General features: G+C 32.9%; 1 protein-coding gene across 19 annotated transcripts in view; it reads right to left on the reverse strand.

Annotated features, from left to right (window-relative positions):
* Window positions 1–16,006, reverse strand: part of LOC111043296 (serine/threonine-protein kinase MARK2) — a 284,820-nt gene that overhangs the window by 60,964 nt on the left and 207,850 nt on the right. For all 19 annotated transcript variants that reach the window (XM_039424818.1, XM_039424806.1, XM_039424805.1 and 16 more), the window contains 6 exons: window positions 15,926–15,979; window positions 13,713–13,761; window positions 10,566–10,759; window positions 6,937–7,072; window positions 3,419–3,639; window positions 377–476 (listed from right to left, as the gene is read on the reverse strand). In XM_039424818.1, the coding sequence (XP_039280752.1) occupies window positions 377–476; window positions 3,419–3,639; window positions 6,937–7,072; window positions 10,566–10,759; window positions 13,713–13,761; window positions 15,926–15,979 (754 nt within the window). The remainder of the gene's footprint in view (window positions 1–376; window positions 477–3,418; window positions 3,640–6,936; window positions 7,073–10,565; window positions 10,760–13,712; window positions 13,762–15,925; window positions 15,980–16,006) is intronic.

Raw genomic sequence — 16,006 nt, forward strand, 5'->3', positions numbered from 1 at the left:
ATTGGGAAAACAATTTTTTTAATTATTTTTTAGAACATTTAATTCGGAAGGAAAATGAGTAAGGGTGGCTGTTATTCTCATTGATGTTATTATCACACTGGATACTAGCTACTCTTGGTCTATGTATTTCAAACTTTCAATCAAAATCATTGGGAAAACAATTCATTTTTTTAAATTATTTTTTGCAACATTTAATTCGGAAGGAAAATGAGTAAGGGTCTCTGTTATTCTCATTAGTGTGATAGGAGAGCAGAGCACACAATCTCAATTCAAATTTCAGTGATAGGAACGATTCTATTGTCAATTATTTCAAATCAATGTCTAGGCAATAAGACATCATTTACAAAAACATCAAAGTAATGAGGAAAGAACTCACCTATCCTTTTGAGGTCTTTGAAATCGGGTTCGGGCTCCAAGTAGGGTTTCAGTTCTTCTTCCTCGTAACCACTGTTCATCCATTTATCCTTCATTATGTTCTGAAAATGAACAAATAACATTATAAACAACTGGCCAATTGTTGGAAGCTAATTTACTACAAATCACATAATTTCCAACATTTACGAGAATTAGAAAACATGAAGGATTTTTCATAATTCTGCAACACATGATAGAAACTAATCATACAATTTTTATATTTCAATTAATACACCGTGATTCAAAAAGAATACCACAACTTTGAAAATCTGTATTTAATCAAGGAAACATAATAGAAACTTGGGTTGTAAATCAAAATGAAGAGTATTAAAATAAGTTTTTCCCCACTAGAAAACAAGTTCACAAATGTTCAATGTGACCCCCTCCAGACACTCGAGTGATATCAATACGATACTCGAACTCGTTCCACACCCTCAGTAGCATATCGGGCTTAACAGTTTGTATAGCTGCTGTTATTTCTTGTTTGAGCTCCTCAATGTTAGCTGGTAGAGGCGGTCGATACACCTTATCTTTAACGTACCCCCATAGAAAAATATCGCAGGGGGTGAGGTCAGGGCTTCTTGGAGGCCAGTGATGAAGTGCACTGTCTCGAGTTGCTTGGCAGCCAATCCATTGCCTCGGATAGTTTTCATTCAAATAGGCACGGACAGATGAGTGCCAATGAGGTGGTGTTCCATCCTGCTGGAATAAGGAACTAAAAAAAACTTTAGTGCTTCCTCGAATCGATGACAGATAATGCTCCACTCTCCGTTTATTCTTTGCAAAGTTATCAATTTTCAAAGTTGTGGTATTCTTTTTGAATCACGGTGTATTTTCAAGCAGGAAGTAATATCAATAAATAAAAACCTTTTTTAAGAACTATTATTGACGACATGTTTTGAAATTAATTCCATTTTCAAGTGAGTGAATAAGATTAATAAATAAGATTAGCCCTCATCAAAAAAGTAAGAAAGTAACATTCACAATATTTATGAGTGACAAAAATATAATTATTCGTTGTTGGTTATCCATCTTGTTTTCACTGGAATTATTACTATTGTATTCTAATATAACTTTAAAATTAAAAACCACTCACATTCTTTGGTGTGGCGACGACCGTTTCGTGCTGGTGTTGCACATTCTCAAGCAAAACAGAAAATGTGCAACACCAGCACAAAACGCGTCGCCACACTGGCGACTAACTGAATGTGACTGTTTTTTCACTTCAAAGTTATATTAAAATACAATAGTAATAAAATTATTTTTAAATATTCACGTGCATCATTCACGTACATTAATTGAATAATTCAACCGATTTTACAAGTTTGTTTACACTAATAATCAACTTTTCAACTGAAGCCCTGATAAATAAGAGTAAAGAGTAATAATGCCTAGGTTCACACTGTCGCCCAAATCGCTGGCCACATTGCAATGTGGCCATTTGTGGATGCTCGGCTGACCACTGGACTTTGCTCGCCTCGTCTCGTCTCGGAGCGAAATCAAGTGATAGCAAATGAAGGAGAGAGCTGGCTAAGCAACCTTCCACACTCTCGCACAAGTCGTCATTTGAACTCACTTGGGGAGAGTGTGGATGCCGCATAAGTGTGATGTCTGCAAGTCAGACACAAATTGTCGGAATCACTGCTCCGACCGAGTGGAAAGGCTTTAGCATTGGACCATGGCACACGAGAGACCAGACGCATAACCACATTTTCTATAAAAACAGTGCATTTGTGTCGTGCCAATATAATGTCCGGCCTGGTGTGACGTCACCACACGACCACGTCAATATGGAATTGGTATTAATCATCAACGCATTCTGTAGTAGCAGTTTTAGTATTCTTTTAGTAAAAAATTTAATAACTTTATATAATATTAATTATTCTTTAATGTTAATTATTCTATAATGTTAATTATTCTTCAACAGTTTTATTTATATATGAATAAAGATTGATTGATTGAGAAATTGAATTATTGGACAATAAAAACTGAATTGAATTGAGAATAGAAACACGTTCACAACAGTATTACAATGATAATATTATTGTACGCAAGGGTGAAATAAAAAACTTGACAAACTGAAAACTTGGAGAATTGAAAATAGGCCTATCAACCATCCTCGGTAAATTAAGAATCAATATGCAAAATTTCAAGTTAATAAGTTGAGTAGTTTACACGTGATGATGCGTCGTTATTCATGAATTTCCTATCCCGTACGTATATAAGCCAATTCTTTCCTTTATTATACATACTAGCCGTCAGGCTCGCTTCGCTCGCCATATCCGTCTAGCCAGGGGGCTCCGCCCCCTGGACCCCCGGCTGTATCGTCCAAGAATGAGATCAGCAGGCTCGCTTCGCTCGCCTGCATTTTTCATTTGAGCATTTTTATCATATGTTAGGACAATCCTGTCGGGGGTCCAGACTAAACGTCTTGCTAAACGGATATGGCGAACGAAGCGAGCCTGACGGCTAGTAATATAATATTCCCAGGATTAAAGTAGCAGTACCCAATCAATTTTTCCGCGATAAATGCATTTAAATCTTTAACTTGGTGCCAACCTAACAAAGTCACTCAACTTAATGCCAACCTGATATTATTAATTTAGTTGCCAGTTAACAACTGTTTCGAAGAGGTACTCTATCTAGATTATAGTTCTATGGTAACATATGATATGGAAATTTCAATTATAATTAAGAGATTGGGAGAAGAAGAATATACATGCTAAAAGACGAACTTTGAACCCTTGAAAACAACCCGTAGAATTAAATTATTGCCAATAGATTTCTTAGTGCGCCTCTAAAGGGCCAACTGAACATACCTACCAAATTTGAAAGTTTTTGGCCCGGTAGATTTTTAGTTATGCGAGTGAGTGAGTGAGTGAGTCAGTCAGTCAGTCAAGTCAGTGAGTGAGTGCCATTTCGCATTTATATATATAGATTATAAATTATTATACATATTATTTTATATACATTTATTTCCTATATTATACATAAAAATACTCACTTCTAAGGATGCTCGTTTCGCTGGGTTGAGGACAAGGAACTTTTTTAGAAGGTTTTCGCAGTCGGTCGACATGTAGAAAGGTATCCGGTATTTGCCTCTGAGCACTCTCTCTCTCAGTTCCCTGAGCGTCGATCCGTCGAAAGGTAACGAGCCGCTGACCAGCGTGTACAGGATCACACCTAACGACCACACGTCAACTTCTGGACCGTCGTACTTTTTTCCTGTTCGATAAACACATTTTAAATCAATAAAACTTTCACAACAACATTATTAATCAATTGATTTCTTAAGCTGCGTACACATATACGCGCCTCCAACCCGCACCGAGCACGCTCCGCCCTCGTTCCTCCATCGCACCGCAGTCGCTCCGCCCCCGCTCTGCAGTCGCACCGATCATGAACGTTACAGAAGATGTTAGCTCTTCTCGCGTTCCCCGGTCGATCCACTCTTGCTCCCCGGTCGATCATCAATCGATCTGGTCGAGTGACGTTCGGTTGCGGAGCAGAGCGAAAGTCTGTACGCACCTTAAGACAGGGTGGCCATCCATTTTAAAATAAGAAAATCATGAGTAATTCCCGGTTTTCCAGAGTAAAATTTCAAATTTCCAGGTAGAGTATCCTCGATACTTGAGGAACATAATACATTCGTAAACAATTTATTATGGAAATCTTCAGTTTTATCTTCCATGACGAATTGCGAATAGCATATTTAAATTTTATCATAAACCTATGTTCCAAATTTAGTGAAAATCGTTAGAGCCGTTTTCAAGATCCGTTGAACATAAATATTCATATAAAAAAATAACCAGATATAAAAATACAGAAATTGCTCGCTTAATATAATAGGATAAAAAAACGAGCGAAGCTCGGTGCCCCGATATTCAGAAATTATTCGGACTGTGATGGCCCAGTCAGATTGTATCCTCTTATTTCAAATAGATTTTTTCGAACATATAAAAATTAATATCAATCAATTCATCAATATTGCTATACTATAAACAATGATTTGTCCATTGTTGAAAAACGAAATACCCTCAATTACATATTCCATAGATTGTATATTTGAAAACAAGAAACCATGAATATTTTTTACTCATGACTAAAATCTATTACTTCCACAAGGCGTGATATCAGCCTTTGATTTGTGCAAGGTCGTGGGTTCGAATCCTGCGAAGAGCATGGATTTTGGATCATCTCATAATTTCTCATCTTATTGCCACATACAAGTAAATACTTATGTGGAAATCATCGTGAGGATTACGATGATGGAAAAGACCGAGACATGCTCTTGTTTTATTGTTTTTGATTAAATCAAAATAATAAAATAAAATTTATTGCAATTTTCAGAGAATAATATACAATGATAGTTTAATTTGATTATTGGGTTAATAAATTACAGTAAAGGAGTATACTGACAAAAAAAAAAATTTTTTGGAGCCAATTGGTCAAGTTCGACAAATTCAACGAACTGGACTCAATGAAGATGGGAGGACTTCAAACGTAAGAAAGTTGATAATCTTATCAAGTTCAAACTTGAATTTTACGATTCTAATCCAAAAAATATCAACAGAGAATTCATAATGATCGTACAATACTCATGTGATTCACTTTTCCCTTTTATTATTAATTTTCACACACGTTTCGAACTTTATTTTCAAGTGTGATGTGTGAATCACCTACTTTAATTTTTATTGGTTCATACAAGTAGCCATTAATAATAATAATAATAATTTCTCTGGATGTTGGACGACACATCCAGAGGAGTTTATTCATAAATTCATACATTACATATTTTTTTTCATATATTTTCAATAATATAACAATATTCAGTGTTTACAAAAATGATACCTCACTATATAATATATGTGTCGAGGTTATCATCAAATTAATACTAATTTATGCTACAACAGATAATACAAAAATTCCAAAAATCTAAAACTATATCTATTACCCTAAGCATCACCTAGTACAAAGATACTAAACCGAGGTACTATTTTCTACATATAAATTACCTTATTTAAAAAAAAAAGAATATTGCTTAAATCTAAATCCTACTTACTATTAGTTCCTCACTACTTTGTATCCCAATACTGAATAACCAATGTCTAATTTTTCTTTTGAACCTATTGAAATTTTCCTCTCCTTTGATTTCTAATGGTATTCTATTAGATATTGTAGGTCCTAAATATCCTAGTGATCTTTGCCCAAACGCTGTATTCATTCTTGGTACTTCTTGATTGTAACGTTCTCTTATTCTAGTATTATGGCTATGATTTATGATATGGTTCCTATTTTGATGTTTTTTCATATACCCTAATAACAACAATATATACAATTGCCTAACGCTGAGTACTCTATTTTCTATAAATAATTCTACAGTTGAAAACTGGATTTCCCTGTTTCCCATTATTTTCAAAATGCGTTTTTGAGTTTTAAATAATGGATCTATAAAACTGAAGTTAGCTGCACCCCAAACTAACAGACCGTACCTTAAAAGAGATTCAACTAATGTTAAGTATACAGTTTTTAACATTTCTTTGTCTATGATACGCCTTAATTGATAGAATTTGTATATAAGCTTCCTTATTTTGGCAGTTGTATATGTTGTGTTTGTTCCATTTCAATGAATCATCTACTATTATTCCTAAATACTTTATATTGTCAGAGCGTTCTATTAGTGGGCAATTACAATTATTGTTACAATTTCTATCACAATTATGGAGCTTCATTGTTGTCATGTGTGGTTTTGTGCTATTTGTTAAAGAAAAAGCTAAAAATTTTGTTTTTTCTGAATTCAATGACAATAAGTAATTTCTTAACCAACTAGTGATTTTTGTGAGTTCTATCTCTGCTGTTAAGGTTGTGCATTCAATAATTTTTTTTCTTTCATTTTTTTTTCCTTTTTCTAATCTATTGGGCAGGTTCTTAGGACATAATCTATGCCATTGAAATGATTTTATCAGCTTCTGTTAGCTAACAATAGGGCTTCAAAAGTCACTTTTTTGAGGCAGATGGTACACATACCCTAAAAAAACTACTGGACAGAAAAATTTGAGAAAAACATGCAAGTCTCCTCTTCAATATAGCAAAAATTACGTCAACTTTGTTTTTGAAAATCTGAAAAAAAATTATGCATTTTAAACTCCCCTATTCAATGTTCGTTCTATAGACTTCAAATTCATAGCAACTTGTAGCGCTGTTCTTGGTGAATAAAGTAGATGCTTAAACTTCTTTTATAGACACAATAATAGCCGCTGGTATGTGTACCTTTAAAGCACGGTTTTACGCCTGCTATGCTCGGGCAGCAAGTGAATAGTACAGCTGGAGCGATCTAGCGGAATTGGTTTGTCCCTAGAGCTAAGCGCTCGACGTTAATAACATAGTGAACATGTGAAATACTGAATAGAGTACATGAGTACAGTATTTGATTAATTTTCAACGAAATGAGTGGAGCACTGCTCGCTCACAAGATATTGTTGGAAGAGATTAGAGTTAAATTTTGATATTAAAGGTACTTACCCTGAAACAGTTCAGGAGCGGCATAGGGAGGGCTACCACAAAACGTATCTAATTTGCTTCCTGGCGTAAATTCGTTACTAAATCCAAAATCTGCTATTTTAATATTCATTTCGCTGTCTAATAATAAATTTTCAGCCTGTAACAGAAAAAGGCAAATTCATGAGAATTATTAAAATTAAAAACAGAAGCTCGAACAAACATAATGCTTTGTGATCACAAATAAGTGGGTGTGGGAACAATCGAAATGCACATAATTGATCAAACAATAATTCAAATTAATCAGACAATTTATTTTTAATTTTATTTCAGGAAATAATTCTAATTCATCAGACAGTAACTTAGTTTTAAATTTGAAATTGAAAGGACACAGTAATCCAATGACAAACAACATAAGTTTCTATGCCTCTATGATTTATCGAAGCAAGATTCCTCCATCATTGGACTTTTTCTAGTTGAAATTTCATAAATTAAACTTCCGGTAGTCGCGCCCTACTCAGTCACACGACTAGTCGCGTGTTGTATTTTTTACAACATCCAATTTTCCAAGTGTTATGTACTCTGTTTACTGTCATAATTAATTAATTGTATAATTACTTTTTCCATATTCTTGGATTATTTTACGCCTATGAACATTTGGATGATTACCATTTCATAGCCCAATAAGGTAAATCAAGCAAAGCCATCAATTCTGTGTTATTGGTTCGTTTACAGTCTCCGTATACATTCTTTCCCTATCTTATGCACAGTGCGACTTATGCACTGTCGCCACTAAATGGCACCTAAAGACTTAACCATTAGTTGGTTGATACTGCAAATCAGTGGAGTGATGGGGAGAAAGTTTTGGAATGCATAGGTGACTCATTCACTGACACCACCCCATTCAATAGTTTTGTGCAGCAGAAAAACTGACTCTGTTGTACTTTTTATAGCAGCGCGACTGCCGGAAGGTTAAATAAAAATGTGAAATATTCATCATACATAATGATGAAATGAGTTACTCGTCAAACATGAATGACTCATTTTGCATTTATCAACAATTGAATACAGTAATAAAAACTGGGAAATTGATTATAGGAAAGTGTTATTATATTAAATGCAGGACTTTGATTCAGTTATTCAGCTACAAACGATAATCAGGGGTAAACAGCTCACAGAATAAATAAAAAGGTAAATTCTAATAGAACGATAAATGAAACGCACTCTCTTCTGAACATTATTCTTCAGTCAAACATAATTTCATAATAAAATACATTATTCCAGTCGCTCATGAACTATCTAGCCACACTCTATTCTTTACTCTGTTTCCACCCCACTCTACTGTAACTTTTTTCTCACTCTGTTCTACTCTATTATCTGAAAAATAAAGAAATTACAGAGAAATGGGAGATGAATAGAAAAAATAGAGAAATAATAAAGAAAATAGATAGAGAAAATTTTCTAAAAATTGGAGTAAAAATGGAGCCACGAATCCAATATTTCCCTATTTACTTCAATATTTCCCTATTTTTGGATTATCAAATTTCAACAACTATTTCAAAAATCAATTCGATATGAGTTTCACTCTTCATGCGATTAACAAAGTATAAAGCATGTTTTTATATGTTACCTCTACAACGTAATAGATTAGTTACATGGGGAGCAAGTTTGGACCAATTTTTAATGGAATCCCTGCAAACTAATCTTCATCAACCAAATGGCATACGAATCTACTTTCTAATGGGAATCTGACATATCTAGTTGATATAAATTAAAATACTTATAGTAGAATAGGATACCAACATTACATCATTGAAGAAAGAAAGAATCGAATCAGAATTGGTAGAAAAAGTTTTGGGTGGATGCCTGATGATGGTTCATTCCGAATTTTATAATAATTATTGTCAATAAATTAATGAATGAATTCAAGGTACCTAGCGTACAAGGGATTGACCACGCGCATCTCAATTTTTCAATTACCAGAGTCACATGATCGGCGTGACGTCATTGGTGCTCTAAAAATCTATTCTTCCTATCTTTTCAATGTTAAATTGAACAACTTTGTAAGTTTTTTTTCTCAAAAAGTACATAACTTTCAATTGCCATCGACGTCTCCTACGATTCACACAATATTTATCTTTAATGTTTCTAGAAATTGAATACTTTTGGACGGCTGGATCTTTCAGAATGTTCGATTTTGTAATACCTGTTGCTCTCTTATTGAAAAACCAACATGCTTCTCCTGGCTCTATAGTAATTCAATTACTCAATGCTAATGAATTTGATAAATCGATTATTATTGATTAAGGAATTGAAAACGTAAAAAATTAATTAGACTAATATATCTTACAATCTTTTTTCTTGTCCGTATACTGTATATTATAAATAGATTCAATAGAACATCTTGCCTTATCCTTCAGGAGGACACATTTTTCAGGAAAAATATGCATGTCTTCCACATACTTGACCAGGAAATAGTTTACTGGTTGAATCATTCTAATTTGAAACTACGTACAACAAAATATAAGGGCGAATATATATTGAAGCATGCATACCGCGTGGGGAATTCTCAATAATTGACTTGAAAGTACTTTTTGACTTTGAAAGACATACAAAGTTGTTCAATTTGACATTGAAAAGATAGGAAGAATAGATGTTTAGAGCTCAAATGACGTCACAGCGACCAGCTGGTTTGGATTTGTCACTGCGCATCTTTTCATGAACACAACCTTGTATTATAGGCAACGTTAGTAGACAGAAGGTTGATCACTCACAGGTGTAAGATTCGAAGTGGTGGGGGGAACGCCAGCGTGACGTCACGTGTGGTAAAAAAGTGATAGAGTAACCACACTGAGCATACAGTTTATTCACTGTATCTTCAAATACATCGTCGTTTAATCCCCTCAAGATTGACCTAGAACTTGAAAATTCTCCATACTTATAGCGAATTAATCACCGATTCTAATGATGTTGTTTAATATTTCAAGTTCATTCAACTTGTATGAATAAAATGAAGTTGAAAGTTTTTCAAGAATCTAAACACGTGACACGAAAAAGTTAATAAGCTGGAAAAGCGTTAGTAGACAACGTTATACTATTTTAATTTCAGATTAACCCATAAAAAATCTTGATAAACCAATGCATTGCAATAAAACAATAAACCGATCCCGATAAATCCAATGAATTTCATTCATATAAATGCACTGAACACATGCTGGTATCGAGCACATGTTCTACCTACGAGAATCAAAATATCTCATCCCCGAAATTCACAAGCTGATGTATAGCAAAACTACAAAATATAAACATGACCTAGAAGATAAAGAAACCTTAAGGGTTTGAGAGGGAAGGTTAGGAGGTGGGTTTTTGCTTTTATATTGCAAAATGCTTGTATTATTCAAATGTTTTGATAATTATTGTAAAGCAGAAACAGAAAGCTTGCATGTCAGAAAATGTTTGTGTTATATAATTTGACTATAGGTCACCGTATGATTTTCAAGAATGCGATACTCTGCCTACTCTGTACTACAGCCTACGTCACGGCTGCAGTTCCCCCACTCCAATTGTATTTCAACTAAAATACTATAGATGAGTGACCAACCTTCTGTCTACTAACTTAGTATTCTAGGTACATTAAATGGATTGGTACTCACTTTTAGATCCCTGTGAATGATTTTCTTTTGGTGACAGTACTGGACTGCGGAGACTATTTGTCTAAATTTCGCTCTGGCTTCTTTCTCTTTCATTCGCCCGTGTAAAACTAGATAATCGAATACCTCACCACCGCTTGCGTATTCCATAACTAAATATAACGTTTTATCGGTTTCTATTACTTGGAATAGTTTAACTGAAACAAACAATCCATCAATCAACAAAACATCTATTTGTGATAAATACAAGCAATCATAAAAATACAGATAACATGATTTAAAATATGATGTCAAAATAATCATTAAAATAGACTCGAATATAATTTGAAATTTATTTACCTAGGTAGGGATTAGTAAGGTTGGGAGAAGCTAAGGTTAGGAAAAGCTTATGTTAGGGAAAGCTTAGGTTAGGAGAAGCTAAGGTTAGGTTAGGTTAGGTTAGGTTGAGTTAGGTTAGGTTAGGTATTTATTTATTTACATTACAATATAAGCCTAAGTCATTCTCACAAAAATTCTGATGCATTCGTTTGAAAAATATGAATGCATATAGAATTTTATACATCTGCATTATTAAAGTTGAAACTCTTCATTTCATATATTAATTCACAGATTAATAATCGAAATGAAATCAAATATTAGTTGAAGAAGAAGAAGAAATATTTATTGCCAAAATCATTAAACAAACTTTACAAATGTGAAAATATAAAAATTTTCATATACAATACATTGCAAAAACTTAAAATTAAAATATTTTCCATTTAAAAATCGATTATAATATTATCATTGGCATTACCAGCAAAACTAAGTAGTTTGAGCGATGGCAACGAGTAATCAGTCGGCTATAATTAGTGGCTTGAGATTCAGTCGAAAATAGGAAAAATATAATAAAGAAAAAAAAACATATGGAATGTATGAAAAACTAGAAAAAAAATAAAATATCAATCCGAAAAGATGTAGTACCAAGAGTGACATACTAAGAGAGCAGAAAAACTATAATGAATTCATAATAATTCAAAAACTCGAAAGAAAAAGAGATGATTCATGTAATTATTAATCTACAATTCACTGTACATATGTAATCCATATGAAAGCTTGTGAGTTCGGATGTACCAAAGACGATTCATGATTCAATCTTACATAAAATGTGTTGTAATTGATGTTGTTTTGAAAATTTCACTGAGTCACTGTCAATGTTGTAAAACCGTTCCATATTGAAATAAAAACACACAATATATTGTCAAATTCTACAGGTTTATTTGGTTATGGTTTCGTGACGATGGTCCTGTACCAAATGAAAACTGTAGAATTTGATAATATATGTGTGTTTTTATTTCATGATGTTATTTCCCTATATAATTGTAAAAGCTGAAGATGATGTGAAACATCAAAACTAGTAGTTTCAATTTGTGTTTTCAATCTGTTATTTTATATTAAAAATTTTCTAGAAAGGGTACTATGATGTTATTTTATAGATAAAAAAGTAGCCCTGAATAAATACATTTTGAGACTATATAATAACTTTGTTGTAGTCTGGACACTGTTTTACCACGTAAATATTTTTAAAAACAATTAATTTTTGATGAGAATTGAGGCTGATGAAACTCCTCCTCAGGAGTGAATTGCATTCCTCAAAAAAATTGATTGTTTTTTGAATATTTACGTAGGAACACATTGTCTTGTCTAGACTACAAAAAAGTTAGGCTGGCACACCAGTTAGTCAAGACAAGACAAGACATGATCAGACACATTTAGCCACAATACTTCACATAGATGCTTATGAAGACATGTCTAATTGCAATGACTAATCAGAGTGAGTTGCGTCATAAGCAACAATGTGAAGTATTGTGACTAAACGTGTCTGATCCTGTCTTGTCTTGCCTTGACTGGGGTGCGCTTGGCATTATATATTGTGCCTGTAGCACAATGCTACTGTAGCCTTCAAGATTAATTTTAGAATTTATCAATTAATTTAATTGACTAATAGGGTTAATTTGAATTCCATCAATAAGCTAATTCATATTATTGAATGAAAAAGACTAAGAAATTAGTGCCAAGCGCACCCCAGTCAAGACAAGACAAGACATGATCAGACACATTTAGTCACAATACTTCACATAGTTGCTTATGAAGACATGTCTAATTGCAATGACTAATCAGTGTGAGTTGCGTCATAAGCGACGCAATAATTTAGTCATAATGTGAAGTATTGTGACTAAACGTGTCTGGTCATGTCTTGTCTTGTCTTGACTGGGGTGCGCTTGGCATTATATATTGTGCCTGTAGCACAATGCTACTGTAGCCTTCAAGATTAATTTTAGAATTTATCAAAGCAATTTAATATTGATTAATAGGGTTAATTCGAAATCCATCAATAAGGCTAATCCATATTATTGAATGAAAAAGACTAAGAAATTGTCAAAAACCACAGATTTCTGTAAAGTTGAATGAATTTTTCATTCAATATGAATAATTACCACAATATTAACTTCTCAACTACACAAAAAGTAATCCATATTAGTTGGATAAATGAATAAACTTTATCCAACTAAATGAATAAATATTTCTGAAAATCTCAAACGCTTGTATTATTAACACTGAGGCCCGGTTGCACAAAAGCCGGTTAAATTGTACCCTTGAATAATTTCCATGAGAACCAATCAGAGAAGGCCTTTTTGATAAGACGGCTTCTCTGATTGGTTCTCGTGTTAATCACGGTTAAAATTTAAACGGCTTTTGTGCAACCGGCACTGAAATGAAGAAACTATAGTGAAATTTACTTATAGCTATCAGCATTGCCCATTAATCCTTTTCAATCCTTTTCATTCAACTGACACTGACAGTTTCAAGTGAATCTCACTATATAGTGAGGTCCACGTTATAATGGCAGTGGATGAAGATAGAAGATATAGCGATGCCGATTCTCTTCATTAATTAATTATATTTCTACACTGTCAGAAACATAATTGGCATCGTTGTGGACCTTGAGAAGGATAGTACCACCGGCTTTGTCGAATGATAGACAAGGATAGCAAAACCAAAGTTGATCTAATACTGTCATTATAACGTGGACCTTACTATAGCATGATCGATGAATGAGATAGAAAAATGGCCGACAAAATTGTGATCAAGTACAACTATTCAGTCACTCACCTATGTTAGGATGGTCTAGCATTTTCATTATTCTAACTTCTCTAAAAAGCTGAAACAGAAAACAATATGAAATTAGGAAACATTTTCAACATGGATGAGAATAATTCATTAAACTAGAGCGATTGTCTGAGAATCCTATAACTGGGACTAGAAATATGGGAATAACTAATTGGAAATATGGAAATAATCAGAATTAGCACAAAGAGGCATTCGAGTACTGTAGGAATATTGAGGAGGACTACTGGGAATGAAAATTTAAAAATTTTATTAAATTGATTCAACAATATTATAAAGATGATTGTTGGAAAATAAAACAGGATGATGTCACCAAACCACCATGAAAGTTGAAAATCACTTAGTGGATTGAAGGTTATAGACATTTAGGGCCGTTTGCACAGTCAAGGCGTAAACTTGATTTAATCAGCTGGTGGCTTAAACTCAAAATGAAACACATTATAACAAACCAGACTTGATATGTATTTAATCCAGTTTAGAATGAAATTTAGTTTAAACTGTCACTGTGCAAACGGCCCTTAGTTTCAAGAAACCTATTACACTTAGTGCCGGTTGCACAAAAGCCGGTTAAATTTTAATCGTGATTAATTCCACGAGAACCAATCAGAGAAACTGTCTTATCAGAATGGGATTCTCTGATTGGTTCCCGTGGGAATTATTCAAGGTTAAAATTAAACCAGCTTTTGTGCAACCAGCACTTTCAAGTGCTTCACTTTCAAATTTAGAGGATAACTTCAACTTCACTGAAACTTCAACTTCAAGAGGATATCAACTTCACTTTCAAGTTGACTTGAGAGGAAGAAATATTGGTACTCCTTATTATTGATTACAATATTATTGGTACTAAAGGCTCTCCGTTATTATTGAAAAAAATAACTAGGCATTCTAAAAGAATACAATCTTGATTTTTTTATACTTTGAATAATATAACTTGTGATATTTCACCAAATTTTAGTTATAAATAAGAATAATAATAAAGACGTTTGATGTTCAATGCTTTCAACACCATTGAAAGGTGACAAAATAATGTGAAAATGTCCTAGAGCAAAAGAACAGTTTTGGCCTTAAGGCTGTGCAAAGGCTGAAAATGAACTTTTTATTCATGATACTTTCGAAGTTTTTTGATTTGTAAATCATCAAGCTATGAAAATGAAAAAGTTTTCTCAGGAAAACATTTTTTCTGATCATTACTTTTTGAGATATGAGCGCCTAAAGTTTGAATCTTTGGGATGAAACATTTCAAATTCGGCAAGAGATCAATCCATGAGATTTGGAGGATGGCTTCTTCATGGTATTGTTGATCTAGTAAAACAAAAATTTTCTGAAAATATAAATTTTTAAGATAGCTATTCAATATACTAAAAGTAACCAAAAATAACTTTTAGTTGAGTTATTTTTGGTAAATTGAATAACTTTTTCAAAAATTGATATTTTGAGAAAAATATTTTGATAATTGAAAATATAAATTTTTAAGATAGTTATCCAATTTACTAAAAATAACCAAAAATAACTTTTAGTTGAGTTATTTTTGGTAAATTGAATAACTTTTTCAAAAATTGATATTTTCATAAAATTTTTGTTTTACTAGATCAATAATACCATGAAGAATCCATCCTCTGAATCTCATGGATTTATATCGTTCCGAATTTGAAATGTTCTGTCCCAAAAATGCAAACTTCAGTCGCTCATATCTCAAAAAGTAATGATTGGAAAAATTTTTTTTCCTGAGAAAACTTTTTCATTTTGATAGCTTGATGATATACAAATCGAAAAACTTGAAAAAATATCACGAGTAGAAAGTTTATTTTTAGCCTTTGCACAGCCTCAAGGCATGTTGTTCCTTTCCCAATCATTCATAGTTGAGAATTATATTGTATCTACCAATGTATAAATAAATAGATAAAATAATATATTGGGAAAGAAAATGCATGTTCAATGGCTTACTCTATTTCATTGTATTACATTGAATAGTTTGATAACGTTCATGAAATAATCATTAGTATTAGCAATGACATTAGTATCAATATAACCAACAAATAAGTGGTTATAATAGATTTATATAAAATTATATTATATACTATACTGTATTAATACTATTATATTTTAAGGGCAGTAGTTCAAGGCGCTACTTATAAAATGCTACTTGTTACTTGAAATAATTTTAATTACTAAAATTATCTGACATAAATTGAACTCACCTTTTGCAAACTTCCGGGGTTGAGTTGTGTTTTATCTATTATTTTTATAGCTACCTGTAAACAAAAAAGTTCATGAATTAA

The sequence above is a fragment of the Nilaparvata lugens genome, chromosome 3 (genome assembly GCF_014356525.2).
Source record: "Nilaparvata lugens isolate BPH chromosome 3, ASM1435652v1, whole genome shotgun sequence".
Lineage (NCBI taxonomy): Eukaryota > Metazoa > Arthropoda > Insecta > Hemiptera > Delphacidae > Nilaparvata > Nilaparvata lugens.